The sequence below is a fragment of the Bos grunniens genome, chromosome 13, assembly GCF_055505025.1.
Source record: "Bos grunniens cultivar Pamir isolate PY7600 chromosome 13, Bosgru_T2T1.0, whole genome shotgun sequence".
NCBI classification, from domain to species: Eukaryota; Metazoa; Chordata; class Mammalia; order Artiodactyla; family Bovidae; genus Bos; species Bos grunniens.
In genome coordinates, this window is record NC_141177.1 from 43,698,699 (window position 1) to 43,717,681 (window position 18,983).

At 45.9% G+C, this 18,983-nt stretch overlaps 1 protein-coding gene across 1 annotated transcript in view; it reads right to left on the reverse strand.

Annotated features, from left to right (window-relative positions):
- The window catches only part of CFAP61 (cilia and flagella associated protein 61), a 247,955-nt gene that overhangs the window by 29,049 nt on the left and 199,923 nt on the right, over positions 1-18,983 (reverse strand). The window contains 1 exon segment of the mRNA XM_086333756.1: positions 13,800-14,005. Coding sequence (XP_086189882.1) covers positions 13,800-14,005 — 206 coding nt within the window.

Below are 18,983 nucleotides of genomic sequence, written 5' to 3' on the forward strand. Positions count from 1 at the left end.
GATGGTCATAGAATTACTGCCAGAAATTGCCTCCTTTCAGAAAGTGAGGATGTTACCCATTGTCTGTTTGGTTCTGCGGTTGCTGTTGAGAACCTGGTGCTATTCTGACCCTGGTTCTTTTCTCAGCGACATGCTTTACCCTCCGGACATTTGTAGAAGCTTCTCATTGTCCCTGATGTCTGGAATTTCATCACAGACTCTTGGGCTGTTTGTCACTTATTGTGCATCTTTCTGGAGAAGGCAATGGCACCCCACTCCAGTACTCTTGCCTGGAAAATCCCATGGACAGAGGAGCCTGGTGGGCTGCAGTCTATGGGGTCGCTAAGAGTCGGACACGACTGAGTGACTTCACTCTCACTTTTCACTTTGCTGCATTGGAGAAGGAAATGGCAACCCACTCCAGTGTTCTTGCCTGGAGAATCCCAGGGACGGAGGAGCCTCGTGGGCTGACGTCTATGGGGTCACACAGAGTCGGACACGACTGAAGTGACTTAGCAGCAGCAGCAACAGTCCATCTTTCAATCTGGAGATTGATATCTTCCAGTTCTGGGCTTTTTTTTTTTTTTAATCTTCGGCCTGTAAGAGGAGTCTCCCAACCCTGCTCCACTGCATTTTCTTTGCTCTCTCTGGAATCCCTCTTAGACAAAAGGTCTTGTTCTCTTTTTCATGATGCTTTGTCAACTTCATCATCTGATCTCTCTGCTCTGACTATTGCCATGCTGGAAACAGGGCAGCAAAGGGGACCAGGGGCCAGGACCAGCAGAGGGGATCAGCATCGGGATCTTCACCTCACCCCTTCTCTCTTCACACTTTTCCTCTCCTGGGTCTGGTGTCCTCATGTCTGAGTTCTTTCAGAGAACAAGGCTCCGTCTCTTACAAGGAGGGGAGAAGCAGTTGGGGGGCTGCTTGGCTGTTGCCAGAATGAGAGAGATCAGGTTGGGGGGTTCCGGTGAGTGACATTACAGTCTCTTCTGGCGTTTTAGTTTTGTCACTTGCAGAAAGAAGTTCCCGACTAATAGTTATGACCAGGAAGAATATTAACAACAACAAAAATTCCAATCTTTACCCAGAACAACCTGAAATGATTTGTTTTTAAAGAAAACCTGGAAATTAGAAATGATTCCCTGCCCTTGGGTATCCTCCTACTTGGTATGCTGTGGGCTGACCTGGGGCCGTAAAGCCGGGGGTTAGCACTTTGGTCCAGTGCATAATTGGAGAAATCAGGGTAGGATTATATAAGTTCATATATGTAATCCTTACCAGGTCCCCTGCCTGCGACCTGCATCCAGGAAGATCCACTGCAGGTCAGTCCAGAGGGCAACAACTGACCTGATGGACACCCTTCGGGGTTCCCTGGAGAGGCTTCGATTCGGGGACCCGACAAACCGAGCAGATCCTTTGGTCGCAAGTTGGTGTTAACATCTTGAAGGCGGTGTAGCTTTTGTTCAATTATCACGTGAAGAAAGCCTGCGGCTTGCAAGTGCCGCTTGTCAGCTGGGGCTGTTGGTGGCCAGAAGCTGATCGTTAAGCCTGCCGTGGAGCAGCGAGGCCACCTCCCAGCAGCCTTGCGGCCTCCAGCGTGGGGTATATTTTCCTATTTCACTTGGATTTGCTCCTAATGATTGAACTATAGATTATTAATGCTGCGAGCCTCTGGGAGCCCAGCGTGACCGTGCTGGGCTCTATTCTGCCCTCGGAGCCTTCGGCACGTATCCTGGCCTGGCAGACGGTGCTCCGGCAGCTGTCAGAGCTGCTGGGGCCAAGACAGGACCGTGGGATGCAAACAGCGGCTCCTATTAGCAGCTGCGGGCACATCGCTGGTGGCATTTGGTACTCTCTTCTCCCCAAATGACCAGATAGAGGGAATAGTAAGTCACAAAGCCCAGCTCGGAGTTTGCTGGGTGGCTGACAAAAAGAGTCTTTGGAGAGGAGAAGCTTGGGGCTATGCATCTGTCACTCTGCAAGGGGGCCTGGGCAGGTGCCAGTTTTGGGGATGTGCAGGGCCTGCGGCAAAGTGGCCCCAAGGTTGCCACCTGCCCCGCCTGGATCAGAAGGTCAGCAAAGCCGGGGGTTGTGGAATTGGTTCTTCCAGGACAGGCTCTGAGCAAGTGTTCCCTGTAGGTCGTCTCATTTAGTCTTCCCCTAGAAGCTGGGATAAGCCCCTTTTATGGGTAAGAGAAATGAAGCTTACAGGAAGCTTGCCTAAGACAAGCTGCCAGGTGAGGTCCAAGGGACCCCCCCTGGGGGTGTGTTCTGAGATGTGCTTGCTCCTTTCCACACCTTATCACCACCGAGGAAGAACCAAGTTCCCAGTGAGGAATAATGTCAGAAGCTGGGGTCAAACCCAGGACTAACTGACATGGAGGTCATTCCCATGGTGGCTGCATACAGAGGGGCCTGGGGAGTACCACATGCCTTTGGCGGCATGGCCAGCAGCTGTTGGAAGCAGCAGGCAGCCTAGTGCATTGTGGGACACAGAGCATCACCAAAATGGGATGTAAATCTGTCCTAGCTCAGACTGACTGGGTGACTTAAATAGTAAGCATCTATTTCTCAAAGTTCTGGAGGCTGCAAGTCCAAGGTCAGGGTGCCAGGATGGTGGGTTTCTGGTGAGGGCTCTCTTCCTGGGGCTGTCTTCTCACTGTGACCTTAGACTGAGGAGAGAAACAGCGATTCCCCCCTAATCCTATGGGATTAGGGTCCCACCTTTGTGACCTCATTTTATCTTAATTACCTCCTAAAGACTCTATCTCCAGATAGAGACACACTGGGGATTAGTGATTCAACATACAGAATTCTGAGGTCATGGTGGGGTTATCCATAGAGAGAGTAAACCAATAGAGGAATTAAACAGGGCAATGGGATAGAAAATACTCAGAGACGTTTTGGCATAGGGAGAATATGTAATATGAGGGGATGCTATGCCATGTATTAGGTTTGAGATGCTACTTTGAAATATAATATGTAATAAATGTGTTCTCAAACTTGAAAAAAAATTCTGTGTTTTAAAGATGTTGTTGTCCAACTGACTTCTCACTTGCATTGTTTCTGATGAGGAATATGTTGTCACCTTTATCTTCATTCCTCTGAAAATAATCTGTTTTCTCTTGTTCCTTCTTCATTTATTCTTTATCACTGGTCAAATTGAGCAATTTGATTATGATATGCCTTGGTGTGATTTTTTTGAAAAAACTGTAGTTTTACAACATTTTATGTTACAGATACAATACAGTGATTCACAATTTTTAAAGGTTATACTCCATTTGTAAAATATTGGCTATATCCCTCATGTTGTACAGTTGATCCTTGCAGTGTATTTTATACCTAATAGTTTGTTCCTCTTCCTTCCCCCACCCTCTAGCTTGTCCCTCTTCCTTTCCTCTCCCCAGTGGTAACCACTAGTTTGTTCTCTGTATCTGTGCGTCAGCTTCTTTTTGCTACATTCACTCGTTGGTTTTATTGTTTAGATTCCACATATAAATGATATCAAACAGTATTTTTCTTTCTCTGTCTGACTTATTTCACTTAGCATAATGCCCTCAAAGTCCATCCACCTTGTTATAGATGGCAATATGTAATAAACTTGTTTTTATGGCTGAGTAGTATTCCGCTGTATATATCTATATATCACATCTTCTTTATCCATTCACCTCTTGATGGATTCTCAGTCTGCTTCCATACCTTTGCAATTGTAAATGATATTGCTATGAACATTGGGGTGCCTATATTTTTTGAATTAGTGTTTTTGTTTCTTTCAGATGTACACCCAGGAATGGAACTGCTGGGTCATATGGTAGTTCTATTTTTAATTTTTTGAGAAACCTCAATACTAATTTCCTCTTCATGTTTTTCATGCTTGACATTCATTCAGCTTCTTGGACTTGTGGGTTTATTTTTATATAAACTTCGGGAAAAAAATTGGTCATTATTTCTTTAGTCCATTTGAAGCTACCCTGTAGCTCACCAAGTCTCTGTTCATTGTTGTAAATTCTTTGTTTCTCTTTGTGCTTCATTTTGGGTGGTTTCAACTGCTGCTGCTGCTAAGTCGCTTCAGTCGTGTCCGACTCTGTGTGACCCCATAGACGGCAGCCCACCAGGCTCCCCCGTCCCTGGGATTCTCCAGGCGAGAACACTGGAGTGGGTTGCCATTTCCTTCTCCAATGCATGAAAGTGAAAAGTGAAAGTGAAGTCACTCAGTCGTCTCCGACTCTAGCGACCCCATGGACTGCAGCCTACCAGGCTCCTCCATCCATGGGAGTTTCCAGGCAAAAGTACTGGAGTGGGGTGCCATTTCCTTCTCCAATGCATGAAAGTGAAAAGTGAAAGGGAAGTAGCTCAGTTGTGTCCGACTCTTTGCGACCCCATAGACTGCAGCCTACCAGGCTCCTCCATCATGGGATTTTCCAGGCAAGAGTACTGGAGTGGGGTGCCATCGCCTTCTCCGGTTTCAACTGGCATGTCTTCAAATTCACTAATCTTTTCTTCAGCAAGGTCTAATCTTTGATTAATCCCATCCAATGTATTTTTTCATCTCAGACATTGTAGTTTTCATCTCTTACAGTTTTATCTGGGTCTTTCATACATTAATACTTTCTATATGTCTACTCAACTTTTCATTGTGTGGAATACAGTTATAATAACACTTTCAATATGTCAATCTGCTAAGTCTATAACTGTGTCTGATTGACTGATTTTACTTCACTGTATGGGTTGAATTTTCTTGCTTTTTTGGATGCCTGCTCATTCTTCTCACCACTTTGGGGAGACCAGTGTGTCTACTCTGCCCACTGATGAATCTTGAGGTTTTCTAGGTTGCCTGGTAGAAATACACACTGTTCCCAGCCCTGTGTGAGCTCCAGGAACTGTAGCTTCTAGTCCTCGCAGCGATTCTTTCCCAGCCTTGGGTGGTTTCCTCCCTTACATGCACTGATCAGTACTTGACTGAATTTTCAAGGGGAACCTTTGGATAATTTCCAAGCCCCTCTCTCTGGGTGATGGGATTAGGAATGGACTTTGTATTCTACTTGGCTTTAGAAATATTTTTCTAAATTTTCTATAACAATCATGTATTGCTTTCATAATGGAAAATACTAAAGAGTGAAAAAAAAAGTACACAATAATCTTCAAAAGGAAACATACAAAGATCCAGGACTAGTAGGGAGAGAGGACACGGTTGCATGATGCTACTCCCTGCTGCCCAGGTGGCTTCAGAGCATCTTTTTCTTATTTGGCTATAAAAAATGTAAGCAGGAAGGCATTTTTTTTTCACAATTCAGTGGACTGAAAACAGGATTTCTGAAATGTATTTCTGTTGACAATTCCAATAACAACAGAACAATCCAGTTTTTTCTTGGAGCTTCGTAAAGAGGTATTTATATTAAAGTAATGTGGTAGCCTTGGAGATAACCATTGGCTCATCAGCTATTATTTTAGACTCATCAATAATACCTTTGACCCATATGCTGCCAGGTGAAAAGGAGGCAGACAATCTATAAAGGGCTTTAGCTCCTGCAGCAAAAGCTTAAAAACATCCTCAGAGGGACAGAAGTCAGTTCTGAACATACCAGTCAGATCTGCTGAGCCCCTGGGGTCTGACAAGGGCTGGAATGTTAGTAACTGGTGAGGAAGTATAGGCTGGTTGGGATGGGGCCAGCTGAATGGTATATGAGCATAAGTGGACAGGAAACCCACAGTGTGACCATGGGCCTCCAAGAGTTTGTCTGCCTCCCCTTCTCCCATGCTGTTCTTGTTCCCCATCTGTCCATCCTGGCGTGTGATCTGAGGAGAATTTCCTTTCCAGGTGACCCCACAAAAGCAGGTACAGAGAGAAGTCACATCCTCCTCCCCTGGGGCCTTCACTGCACATCCATCTCTGATCTACCATATCTAAACGTTGGGGAACTCAGAACCAATCAGGACTGGGTTAGGGGAGTTGAACTTTCTGTGACAGTGGCTGCCATCCATTCTGTACTGGCTGATATGGCGGCCACTAGCTACACGTGGCTGTTGGGTATGCAACATGTGGTTAGTGTGAGTAAGGAACCGAGCTTTTATTATTTTTTCTTTAAATCCTAATTAAAACTTAAAAGTCGCACCTGGCAACTGGCTGTCAGGTTGGACAGTGCAGATCTAAGGTGTCGACTCTTTGCAATGCCTGAAGCAATTTTTAAAACTATTCATGATACTAGACTCTAGTGGGAGGGAGGTTCTAGAGGGAGAGGACATATGTATACCTGTGACTGATTCATGTTGACGTATGGCAGATACCAGCACAATATTGTAAAGTGGTTATCCTCCAATAAAAATTTTTTTAAAACTATATGATATGAGATTCTAGACATACCCTATAACTCAAACAGCTCATCCATTCTGTGCTATCCAGTATGGTAGCCACTAGCCACATGTGGCTGTGGAGTATGTGAGATGTGGCAAAAAACAAACCTCAATGCAGACCTTTCTGATAAATGCTGAGATAATATGCCAAGCTATAATTTCATGATGAATGAGGCAAATTATTGGAACACACTGGAGAAGCGATGTAAAAGAAAAGCCCTGCAGTGGAAGCAGTGCTCCAGGATCATTACCTGAACATTCTGCCCTGACCATGTGAAAATCTGCATTTGTTTTTCCTGTACATTATCATCTTGGGATGAGTGTCTGAAGGGACACTCACTGGCTATGAATTCAAGATGGCTCAAAACAACCTTGTCCTTCATCCCAGGGGAGGTTAATTCCACACAAATGTTACTGAAGGAAAGAGGGAGGTGACATATACTAAAAAAAAAAAAAAAATTGGTCTGTTTTTTTTGACTATTCTGGGTCATCACTGCTACATGGGCTTTTCTCTAGTTGCAGGGAGCTGTGTCTACTCTAGTTTTGGTACATGGGCTTCTCATTGCGGTGGTTTCCCCTGATGGGGAGAGCAGGGGCTGTAGGGCATGTGGGCTTCAGTACTTTTGGCTTCTGGGCTCGAAAGCACAGGCTCGATAGTTGTGGCACACGGCCTTAGCGGCTCCACAGCATGTGGGATCTTCCTGAATCCACGTCTCCTGCATTGGCAGGTGGATTCTTTACCACTGAGCCATCAGGCAAGCCCAACCCTGGTCTTAGCAGAGCAGTATTACAAATAAAAATGGACATAGTTTGTGTTAGATGGAATTTTGCTCCCGCACTGATCTATACTCAGAGACCTGAGGTTGACTGCCTCAGTAATTAGGGATGTTCCAAAATATGGGTTCAGCCTCAAAGGCAACGTGGTTGCATGAGAAACACCAGTGGGCAAGGAGATGTTCTTAGAGCAAGGAGGCCAAGGGATGACCAGTGAGGAGCCCAGGTAAAGCGTGCAAATACAGACAAGGGCAGGAAAATAGAGCTAAATGATGGGGAAGGGAAATGAAGAGAGTGGATTTTTATTTTAGCAAATCATTTAACCAGCTTTCTTTATCAGGCTATGGAATGGGATTGGCACTATCCGAAATCAAAGATTGGCAGGAACACTGACCTAAAGGTCTCCAGAAAGGCAAGTATGTGGCCAACACAGAAATTTGCATCTTGGGAAAACTATTACCCAATAGATAAATTCTTTTTTTATTTTTAAACATTTATTTTTTTTGTTTGGCTGAGATGGGTCTTCGCTGTGGCATGTGAGATCTTTGAACTTTGTTGCAGCATGTGGGGTCTAGTTCCCTGACGATTGAACCCGGGCCCCCTGCATTGGGAGGATGGAGTCTTAGCCACTGGACCACCAGGGAAGTCCACTCAAACAAATTTTAGGTATGCAAAAAATACTTGATGAGGTGGAGTGAGCAGTCATGGTTCACTCAAATTTTGATAGGTCTAGAAAAACGGGCGCCTGGAATTTAGTGAAAGTCGCTCAGTCGTGTCCAACTCTTTGTGATCCCACGGACTATACAGTCCATGGAATTCTCCAGGCCAGAATACTAGAGTGAGTAGCCTTTCCCTTCTCCAGGGAATCCTCCCAACCCAGGGATCAAACCCACGTCTCCTGCATTGCAGGCAATTCTTTACCAGCTGAGCCACAGTGTGTGATTTTCTACTGGACACAGCACAAGGTCACCGACCACAGACGAACCAAAAGACACTTAAGTTATGATTAAATTATTCCAGTTGAGTCTAATAGGTGAATGAATCGGGAGGCAACATGGGCTGGCAGCCTCCTGCTTGGCTGCTCTGAAGAGATGGCACACCGCAGCTTTCCTAAGGGAGTCACTCCTTGGGTTTTGCAGATCAAAAATGTAATGGCAGCCTTTTAAAGGGTCTGCTCCTGTCCCATTTATAATATTGTGCCCAGCAGCACTTACTCATTAAAAATAGGCCATCCGAGCACTTGGGAAGTGCAGAGGGGGACGCGGCACTCACAGGAGGAAAGGGCCGGGCGAGGGCAGCCTTTGAGAGCTGAGCATGTGAAGATGTGAAAAGAGGTGATTTAATCAAGGTTCATGAGTATCTGATGGGCTCACACAAAGAGGCCGGGGCAAGACCTATTCACGCCGTGAGGATAAAGGATGCTACAGACTGTTAATTAAGGCTAAGGGGAAGGGATTCAGGAGGCAAGAGCTTTTCTTCACAGGGCCAACCGCTAAGAGGAGTAAATGAAGATGAGGACAGTTGAAAATGTGGGGAAGGCACAGGATGGGACAGGCCTTACTGAAGCCCCGTGATGGGGACTTTGCAGGGGCCCGCCTCAGCCTCCCTCTCCTCTTCACTCACGGTTCCCATCTCTGCTTCCCTGGTACCCCGAGGAAGCTGCCTCTGCCCTAGTATCTGAGGGCAAAGCAGCACCAGCAGGTGGAGGGAAGGGGCTGCTGTCAAAGTGGGTAGGGGCTGGGGGTATGGAGGTCACGACAGGTGTGTGTAGGTGTGCGTGGGCCACTGCAGGACACAGGCGCTCCTAGGGGAAGATCAGGGAAAAGTTCATTTTCTAGCATATTTGTTACGTGATTTTCAATGCTGGATGGTTCAGAAAGGAACAAATGATTACTTGGACTCCTTTCTTTTCTCAAAGTGATAAATCAGTCAACCCATCAATTTATTTCTGTCTCTTCCACACACATCAGCAGACATACTCCAGCAGACACACTCACACAGACACACGCAATCACAGGTGCACACACGTGGTCACCAGGGGGGAATTTGTTCTCTTCATCACTGGCAGTTTGCACGGGCGCGCCAAGGGGAAGACAAAAGATAAACCAGAGGTAGATTCCAAGCCAGCCTGGCTCCAGACCCTCAGCTGCACTGCAGTCCTGTGACAGCTGTCGGCTTGGGTATCACCGCTGACTGCTCGGCCACCACCACGTGCCTCAAATGGCTCCAAGCGAGCCTGTGCTTGGGCAGCCAGATCCCTGGCTGGAGAGGCCTTGGCTGCTATGGCGTCTGCTTGCGTGGCTGCCACCATTCCCGCTGTGGCCACCAGCACTGCCTCTGTCCTGGCCCGTGATGGCGTGAGACTAGCCTGAGGGAAGTGGAGAGAAAGAATCCAGAGGGTTTTGCTGAACTCAGAGAGGAACTTGACATTGAGGTCATGTCTGCCTTGCTGGAGACAGAGTGGCTAGTTAATGGTCAGCCCTTGCAGCCCCCAGATGCAGCAGATGGAATCATGCCCAGATTTGAACAAGAGAGGTTGCTGGTGCTGCCCAGGTCAGGGAAACAATTGGTAATCATATCTCGGCCAAAATCAGCTAAACCATTCACCCTGCCTGCCGGGAAAGAGCTTTGCCAGCGGGTCTGACAGCAGACAGGGCAAGCAGACAGGGCCAAGAATCAGCACAGGACCTGGCAGCATTTCGTGGCACTTGAAAAGAACGTGGCCACAGCTGTTCGTGCACGCTAACATGCATCCGGGAGGGATGGGCGGGGTCTGGGGGCATCCTGGGTACCACACTAGGACCTGATCAGCAGTCCCTTCTGCAGTTAACCACTATTCCCCCTGAAACTTTCTTACAGATGTCAATTGGCATGTCGCAATAGCCAGTGCTGTCCCATCTTCCATCCCAAGTATTCATGCCTAGCAAACCAAATTAACTGTTTAAATTATTTCTACCATCAGTTAACAGCTGTGCCCCAACCAGTGGTCTCAAACTCACAAAGTCTGTCTCTTTCAACATACCTTCTTCTCAGGGAAAAAAACCTGACAATGGCTTTTGAATTTGGTCAAATTTTCTTTTCAGAGAAGACTCTTAATGCATAGCTCCCACAAAAATCTTCTTTGACAAAGAACTGATACCCCACCAGCTCAAATATTTTGGGTAAAACTGACAGCAATAATAAATCCCTACCTAGATGATAAGGAACAAATGAATTCACTTTCTAAATACTTGAAGTGTTTTATTTTCAGTAAATAATGGAGTCAAGTCTACAGAGATTTAAGGAGAGAAAGTCTATGATTAAGAAGTTTGATACTTAAAGTATAATTTATAATGGGAAACATATAGGAAGACATCCTCATACATAAAATGTTTCAGAAGTTAAGTACTCTTCCTGGAAAAAAAAATCCATACATGCTAAAAATGCTTAGCAAGACAGTAATAAAAATAAACTTTCTTATTATGAAAAAACGTATCTACAAAATTATGTATGGCAAATGTCACACGCTTAATATTGAAAGCATTCCCTTTAAAATTAAGAATGAGGCAAGGGTGCCATCCATCACTACTTCTATCCCAACCTCTATCATACATCTTAGCCAGTGCAGTAAGACAAGAAAAAGAAAAACAGCTACAAAGATTGAAAAAGAAGAAACAAACAAAACAGTCACTATTTGCAGATGATATAATTTTTTGTGTGGACAGTCTAAAAGAATTTACAGGTAAATTATTTGAATGGATGAAGGAGCTTAGCAAATTTGCAGATTACAAGACCATACAAAAAGTTAGCACATTTCCATAAACCATATAGCAGCGATCAGTAAGAAAATGATACTTACAACAGTAATAAAAACATAAGGAACTTTGGATCATGTGCTGTGCTTAGTCACTCAGTCATGTCTGATTCTTTGAGATTCTATGGATTGCAGCTGCCAGGCTCCTTTGTCCGTGGGAATTCTCTAGGCAAGAATACTGGAGTGGATTGCCATGCCCTCCTCCAGGGGATCTTCCCAACCCAGTGATCGAACTCAGGTCTCCGGGATTGCATGGGGACTCTTTATCAACTGAGCCATCAGGGAAGCCCAAGAATACGGGAGGAGGTAGCCTATCCCTTCTCCAGGGGGATCTTCCTGACCCAGGTATTGAACTGGGGTCTGCTGCATTGCAGGTAGATTCTTTACCAGCTGAGCAGGGAAGCCCACTTTGGATCATATCAAATGAAAATAACACAAGCCATTGATGGAGAAAATAATAAACCTTTATTGAGCTATTTAAAGAGACCCACATAAATCAAGATCTACAGAGCTGACCCTTGAACAGTACTGTGTGGACCCACTTACATGCATATTTTTTCAATAGTAAATGCTATGGTACTACCTAATCCATGCTTGGTTGACCAGAATGCTTGGTTGAATCCACTTTCTTCATAAAAGAAGTGAAAAGACAAGCCTCAAAATAGAAGAAGACGAAGGAAGGAAACAAAACAAACCAAGTTTGTATCCAGAACATATAAATGAATACTGGGAGTTAGTAAGAGATGATATCTTGCCCAAAATGGACAAATGTCATAGACAAGCACTTCCTAGAAACTACCATGAATGGTGACACAAACAAATGAAAACCACTAAACTGCATTAGAAACCAGGGACGAGAACACTACAACGTGGGTCAGACAGCTTCCCACACCACCAGGATGGCCAAATGTTCAAGTTGAATGGTGCAGGGGCCTGCCAGGGTTGTGGAGGGCTCTCACAGCCGGGTGAGCAAGTGGAGCAGGCACCACTACCTTGGGCAGCATCTGGGCATCACCTCATACACCTGAGAGAAATTCCTGCAAAGAGGTGTGCCCAGGACACCAACCGTGCCAAACTAGAACCATCTGAACACCCATCGACCTGAAAATGGACAGATGAGCTACAAGACGATTTTGTTATCTTGGGAATATCACACAGCAGGGAAAGCACATGAACTCCAGCTACACACATGGCCACGGACAAGCTCGCAAACAAGAGCCCCAAATGGAGCGCTGACTTTCTTCAGCAGCCACAGAATTGATTCAAAACAGGTAAAATGGATCAGTACATCATTTAGGAAACCAGATACATGGTACACCTTTAAAACAAGGCTTGGCCTGCTGCCTGTTTCAGTACTCAGGTTTACTGGGACACAGCCACGTTCACTGGTTTCGGACACTCCGTGGCGGATTTCACGGCATGGACGCTGACTTGAGTTCTTGGAACAGAAGTCATGTGACCCCTGAAGCCGAAAGTATTTACCACCCTGACCTTTATAGGGAAAGCCGGCTGATCCCTGCTTTCCAAGAAAGAGAGGGAATGATTAACCCAAATCACAGGACAGTGGTGACCACCAAGGAGATGGAGGTGGATGTGATCAGACTGGTGCTTTGAAGTAAGGTTGCATGTGTGCGTGCGTGTTATGTCATTCAGTCGTGTCCGACTCTTTGTGACCCTATGAACTGTAGCCTGCCAGGCTCCTCTGTCCATGGGATTCTCCAGGCAGGAATACTGGAGTGGGTTGCCATGCCTTTCTCCAGGGGATCTTCCTGACCCAGGGATCGAACCCACATCTCTTATATCTCCTGCACTGGCAGGTAGGTTCTTTACCACTAGCGCCACCCGAGAAGCCTCTAAGTAAGGTTATTATCCTATAAAGTACATACATGCTTTATATACTTTTTGTTTGTTTGTTTCTATGATTATTCTACAACTTAAAAACATTCTTGTAAGAGGGAAGAGGGATTGCTTCTGATGTTTCAGACTCCCCCATGGCTACTGAGGACACCAGAATTCTACATCTCTGTTTGTTGTCATCTTGTTTTGTGGACACACAGAAATTCTCCTAACCTTTCTAAGCAGCAGATTGAGAGTTCTACTCTAAAATTCTAGCCTTCCTAGAGTTATAGGATAAGTTCTCTGAATTGAAAAGATGGGTCTAGACCACCCAGCCTGAGTAACCTGCCAGAGCAGAACTCAACGCCTTAGGCAAATGGTCACCCTCCTCTGTTAGAGCATGTGCCCTGAGAAGGTGGCTGGAGTCACAGACACCCTGCCTGCGTTGGTGGGATTCCCACCAGGACCAGGTGCCTCTGCATCCTGCCTCCAAATTGACTTCTTACGTTTCTGATCACTACTCTTAGCAGCCTGTGTCTCAAGAGAGACTTGAATATCATCTGTGGCATGGAAGCCATGCGGGGATATGTCTGGAACCCAGCCTGCACATGGCCACAGGGCCACATGTGGACACACCAAGAGTCCATGCTCTTCTCCTCTGTGGGCTTCTCCATTCTCTGGCTGATGCTGGTGGTCTCACATCCTTCACTGTTGAGAAGCTCTAACTTCTCCCAGGTTTTCTCTGGTGGCTCAGATGATAAAGAATCCATCTGCAATGCAGAAGACCTGGGTTCGATCCCTGGATTGGGAAGATCCCCTGGAGGAGGGCATGGCAACCACTCGAGTATTCTTGCCTGGAGAATCTGCAGGGACAGATGAGCCTGGTGGGCTATAGTCCATAGGGTTGCAAAGAGTCGGACATGACTGAGCAACTGAGCACAGCATAGCTCTCCCTGGGGTTCCCATCAACTTGCTGGCACATCACAAAATACCTCTCTCATTCACAAGACACTGACTGCCTGTGTTTGCATTTCCAATCAGGAGAGGGCAATGCCCAGCTTACCTGTAGAGATCTGGGACCAGCCCATCTTCATACCGAGCGCACAGGTTGTTGAGGGCCTGCTCGTGCTGACCAAACAAGCGGATGTAGTTGGAGGCGGGGAAAGGCACTTTGGAAAGGCACGTGATGGTTTCCACCATCCTGTACTTGTTGATGTGGATGCGGAAGTAATTCCCATTCTTCACGTTACCCGTTACTATTTCTGAACCCTGGTGGGGGCGGGCATCAGAAAAACCCCATTAGAAACATGTCTGGACTTTGGCAACTTTGTCACAGCAATTTATTTTTCAAATATAACAGGGTATATGTTATTGCTTGTTGCAAATCACAGTGGTAGGTATTGACCAAGATCAACTGAAGGTAAGTGCGTGTCAGAAACCACGCATGTGGTTTAATGACTAAACGCATGTGGACTTAATGACTAAAAGTTCCTTGGGATAGTTCACACTGTGACTACATCACTCCACATTTCTAAATTGGTTGCTAGGTTATGGCCAATTCTCCTTTCTTCAATACCTCACTCAGCTGGTCCGTGGAACTGGGTCTTTTCTCTCCTGTGAGGTGTCCTAAGACTGTTAACTTTCTTAATTTTTCACAGTACCACTTTGAGAAAAGCTCCTAGTCAAAGGTGGTCAAAAGGAATGACAGGTTTTAAAGTTTTACTTGAACAAAGGAAGCAAGGTAGAGGTAAACCTCTGACAGCTGGGTTTGGGGAGGTTTGACTGGGAGGGTGTGTTTCCATGAAGAAGGTTCCAGCTCACGGGAAATAAGCACACACACGATGTGTGGGCTACTTGTTAGCTTGTAAATTAGGAGAGGCGGAGGTTCCTGGCTTTATGTCTTCTAGAAACGGACTGAAACCACCACGTGAACCCAGGTGACGAGGAAAGACGCCTCTCTGCTCCAGTCACGACTACTTTTTCTATTTCAGCCCCTGGTGGCCACCAACCAAACAGCTGGAGACATGCTTCCCACCGGCTCCGGCAATGAGCAGTACCTCTGTTTGTCTGTGGACAAACCTGGGTTTGGCTGGTGGTGGCTGAACCTGCACTTTGGCCCTGGACTCTGAACCCAGGACACAATAATGTTCAGTGAATCTCTCCTGAGAGCATATTGATTGAAGCTTTTGCCCTGAACTTGACTGTGACATTTAGAAATCCACCACAAGGTGAACTGCAAGGATCCCAAACATTTACTGAGTCTCGGACATCCCCTGGAGACACTGTCTAAACAAGAACACATGGTTTACCTGGATTTTTAAGTAAATTGAAGCAACTGGTGGGTGTTTGGGTATCATGTGGCTAAGCTCTGAGGAGGAACCAGTCACTCACAAAGGCACAAGGTGAGACAGAGGGGAGGGTTGACAGGTAAGTCCTGGCCCAGCCCCAAGGATGTGCGTGACAGTAGGGGACAGAACAAACTCAGTTTAGGAAAGAGGTGGAGGATGGCACCCCAAGCGAGGTGCACCAAGTCCATCATCATAGAGATGGATGGATACAGAGAGGGAATCTACCTCCATAGCAAAGGGCTGAAAACAACAGGCAGTGAGGTGTTATCTAACAAAACAATGGTACATCTGCACAATGGGATACAGTGTATCCAATAGAAATTATTGGTAAACTGTATTTCATAACGGAAATATGTTTCCAGTACATTTTATACTGCAGAAGTACAGTCTATCAATTTGTAATTTTTATAACTTGCACAGATTCATTCTATTTTCATAAAAATACATGGGATCATTTATTTGCTTTTGTGTCAACATTTTAACAAAATGTTAATGGGGGGGTTGCTAAGACTAAAACTGCTGGTATCAAACTCATATAGTCTTTAAAGTCTTGTGTTTATCCTTAGAGATGCACATAACAGGAACATTCATCATGCTCTATCTCCGTGTGTATTTAATTCAGAAATAGCTTTGCTATGATGAGCCAGCAAGTAAAGTTGACCCCTGGAGGCCCCTTTGCAGTCAGGGGTGCCTTGGTGAAGGGCATGAACAGCTGGGGGTGGGGCTGCCCCCTGACCTCGCAGGTAGGGTGACTGGGGTCCCGGGAGAGGGGGCACTGGCCATAGCTTGCAATAGTTTTGGTGCCAGGTTTCCCCAGGGCTCAGTGGAGAGCGGATCCCACAAGGCCTTGGACCCTCCTCTTCATCTTTGAAACTTATTTATGCTGAGTGATTACAGAAAAGCACTTGGGTATCCAAGGGGTACGTCTTGAGATCCACCTACATGGCTACTAATATTTTGGGCTCGGCAAAGACTTTCACTGAATATCCCACTCTCACAATGGCTCACAAGCACCAGTATGTGGGGGCTGATTCGGGCGATACGGAGCACCTCGGAGCGAGGTTCACGGTGACCTCATGGGTGGTGTCTTGCCATGTTTCCGTGGGGTCCTGGCAGGTTGCTGGTGGAGAATCTGAGCATCATGGGCCCTCCCTCTGAGGTCATCCCATGCAGGAGGGCTAATGAGTCATCAGCATCATCGTGGGTCTGCTTATTTGGGGTTGAGGCGAGTTGGTCTTATTTTTTAAATAATTTTTATTCCTTTATTTGACTTTTGGCTGTGCTGGGTCTTCTCTGCTGCTCAGGCGTCTCTAGGTGCGGCGAGCAGGGGCCGCTCTTCATTGCGGTGTGCAGGCTTCTCATTGCAGTGGCTTCTCTTGTCGCTGCACACAGGCCCTAGACAGCAGGTTCAGTACTTGCTTACGGGCTCAGTTGCCCCCAATGCATGTGGAAGCTTCCCAGACCAGAGATAGATCCCTTGTCCCCTGTACTGGCAGGTGGATTCTTCACCACTTGGGCCATCAGGGAAGTCCTCTTTTTTTTTTTAATTTAAAAGTCGAATTACAATCCGTGGGTTGCCTCTGTGTGTCTCAGCCCTTAAAGAGCTCAGAGAGCAGCCGTGTGGAGGAAGGAAAGGCCCAGTGGTGCAGAGATAGCTTAGCTTAACTCTGGAAGTGACCATGACTATTGTTAATAAGACTTGGCACCGTGATCACATAACTAGGGGGCCATTCTGGGCCTGTGGCATGGAAACAGTTTGCATTGACACGAAAGACAAGTCGCTTACGAGTGGGTTTTTCAGACACAAGTTACCCCGTGGGGCTGGGCAGACTGATCTAAATTTCTTAGGTCATTTCTAGTCACAGCAGATGGGAAAATCTGGTGAAGTCCAGAACACTTTCTGCTTATCCTTAAACAAGGACTTTAGGCAGCTTCTAGCCCGGCCACCCCATGAGGGATTCTGGGGTAACAGTGATGGTTTCACATGCTTTCCAGTTCTTGGGGATGTAGTGAGTTTCTTCCTTTAAATACATGAGTTAATTGTTAGGATATTCAGGTCTTGAATTTAAAATTTTGACAGAGTAACTGGTTCTGATGTGGGTCTTTTTTTTTTTTGTCTTCCCATCTTTTCCTGAATATAATTATTCTTTTGAGCTCCTTTATGATTTTGACAAAGATTGGAACATGCCTCTGGAATTCATGCCAAGTGGAAGACCCAGGGGTAATCAGACTCGGCGTGCTAGAAACCCAGGTTTCAGCCCCCACGATGAACACACAGTTTTAAATTTAGTGGTATCCAAGGCAGAGTTTGTTGTGACACATTTCTTTATTCCATGGAGGATAAGCCAACAAAGCATGTGGACTGGAATCTGTAGATCAGTTTATTATGTAGACAACTTGGGGACCCTTTCTTCCTTTTGTCGGGCTACCGAGTGAATTACTCAAGCATCTCTTACTTAAATATCCTAAGGATAGAGTGTTAAAAGACTCTGATGAGGTTCATCTGTACTACAATCATTGTGAGAACAGTAATTTGGTTTCTCGAGTGAAATATTGCTCCAAGGGTTCCATTCTCCACCCACTGGTGATATTTAGGCAACTGCCTGGCCATTTTGGCAACAATTTTACTTAATCAAATTAGTTCCAACCCCCAAAGATTGCCATGGAACCATCCTACATTTTTTTTCTTGGTGAATAAAATGGGGGAAAAATCTGTTTAGATCTTTTATACTAATTAAAAAGGAGGCCCGCCTGGCAAAATGGTTAATTACAGTCAGGGTTCCTGCTCAGATACTGTCACAGTACCAGCCAAAGAAGCTATTCAAATTCTAGTCTTTTTAAAACTGTCATTAACTTTAAAAACTTTCTTTGGCGCATCCTCTGACTTTATTCCCAGAGAGAGCCGTGGTTCATAAACAAATGATATTGCATGTCAGAAATCACACACTGTCCTTGAAGAATCTGGTTCTGTCCAAAATCAAGTCCAGTATTTCCTAGTTTTTGAAACTACTTGGTTCCAGGTATTTATCTACAAAGACCAAAGTGTCCGTTGGTCACACTCCAAACTCATCATCCGAGTTGCCTCCTGTTTACATGATTGGTGGCAAACTATACTTTCCAAAGATGGCCCCAGTGGTACCCCATCCCACATGCTCTTCTACACTTGACCTTGACTATCTTCCCATTGAGAGATGAACTCTCTGTCCTTTCTCCTTGAATCCCACTGGGCTGTGACTGCTCCAACAGAGGATGTGGGGGTAGTGACTGCTATTTGACTTTCAAGGCTGAGTCATAAAAGGCAGCGCAGTGTCCAGCTGGCTGGTGGGGACCCTTGCACTTGGGAGTCCTGAGCTTCCACGCAGGCAGTCTCACCACTCAGAGGCCACCAGGCTGTGAGGAAGCCCAGGTGACATGGGCAGCCCAGGTGTGATGCTCTGTCCAGCAATCTCTGTGGCTGAGCTGTGCCAGCCCAGGTCAGTGACAAGCCTTCGGTTAGAGGACCCAATCACTGGGCTACCCCTAGTCTACTAAGTCTTCCCAGCTGAGCAGAGACAAGCTGCTCCCACTGTGTCCTGTCCAAACTCCTAACCAACAGAATCTGAGCACAGTCCAAGGGCTGCTTCATGTTGCTAAGCTTTGTTATAGAGCAATAGAGACTGGAGACCATTGACTATGGTCCTTACTTTAAGCATTTTGCATCAGACCATGGATATGGGACATGCCTAAAAGAATCTTGGAAGGCCCAAGGGAAATAAGTTTTAAACACATGGCATCTGACCTTTCCTCAGCAGAACCAGGTCTCAGTACTTATCTGTAACTATGATTAACAACATTCACCACTGATGGGGCACCTGTTTTATTCCCTGAAGGGAGTGTTACTTTATATATGATCCCTAATG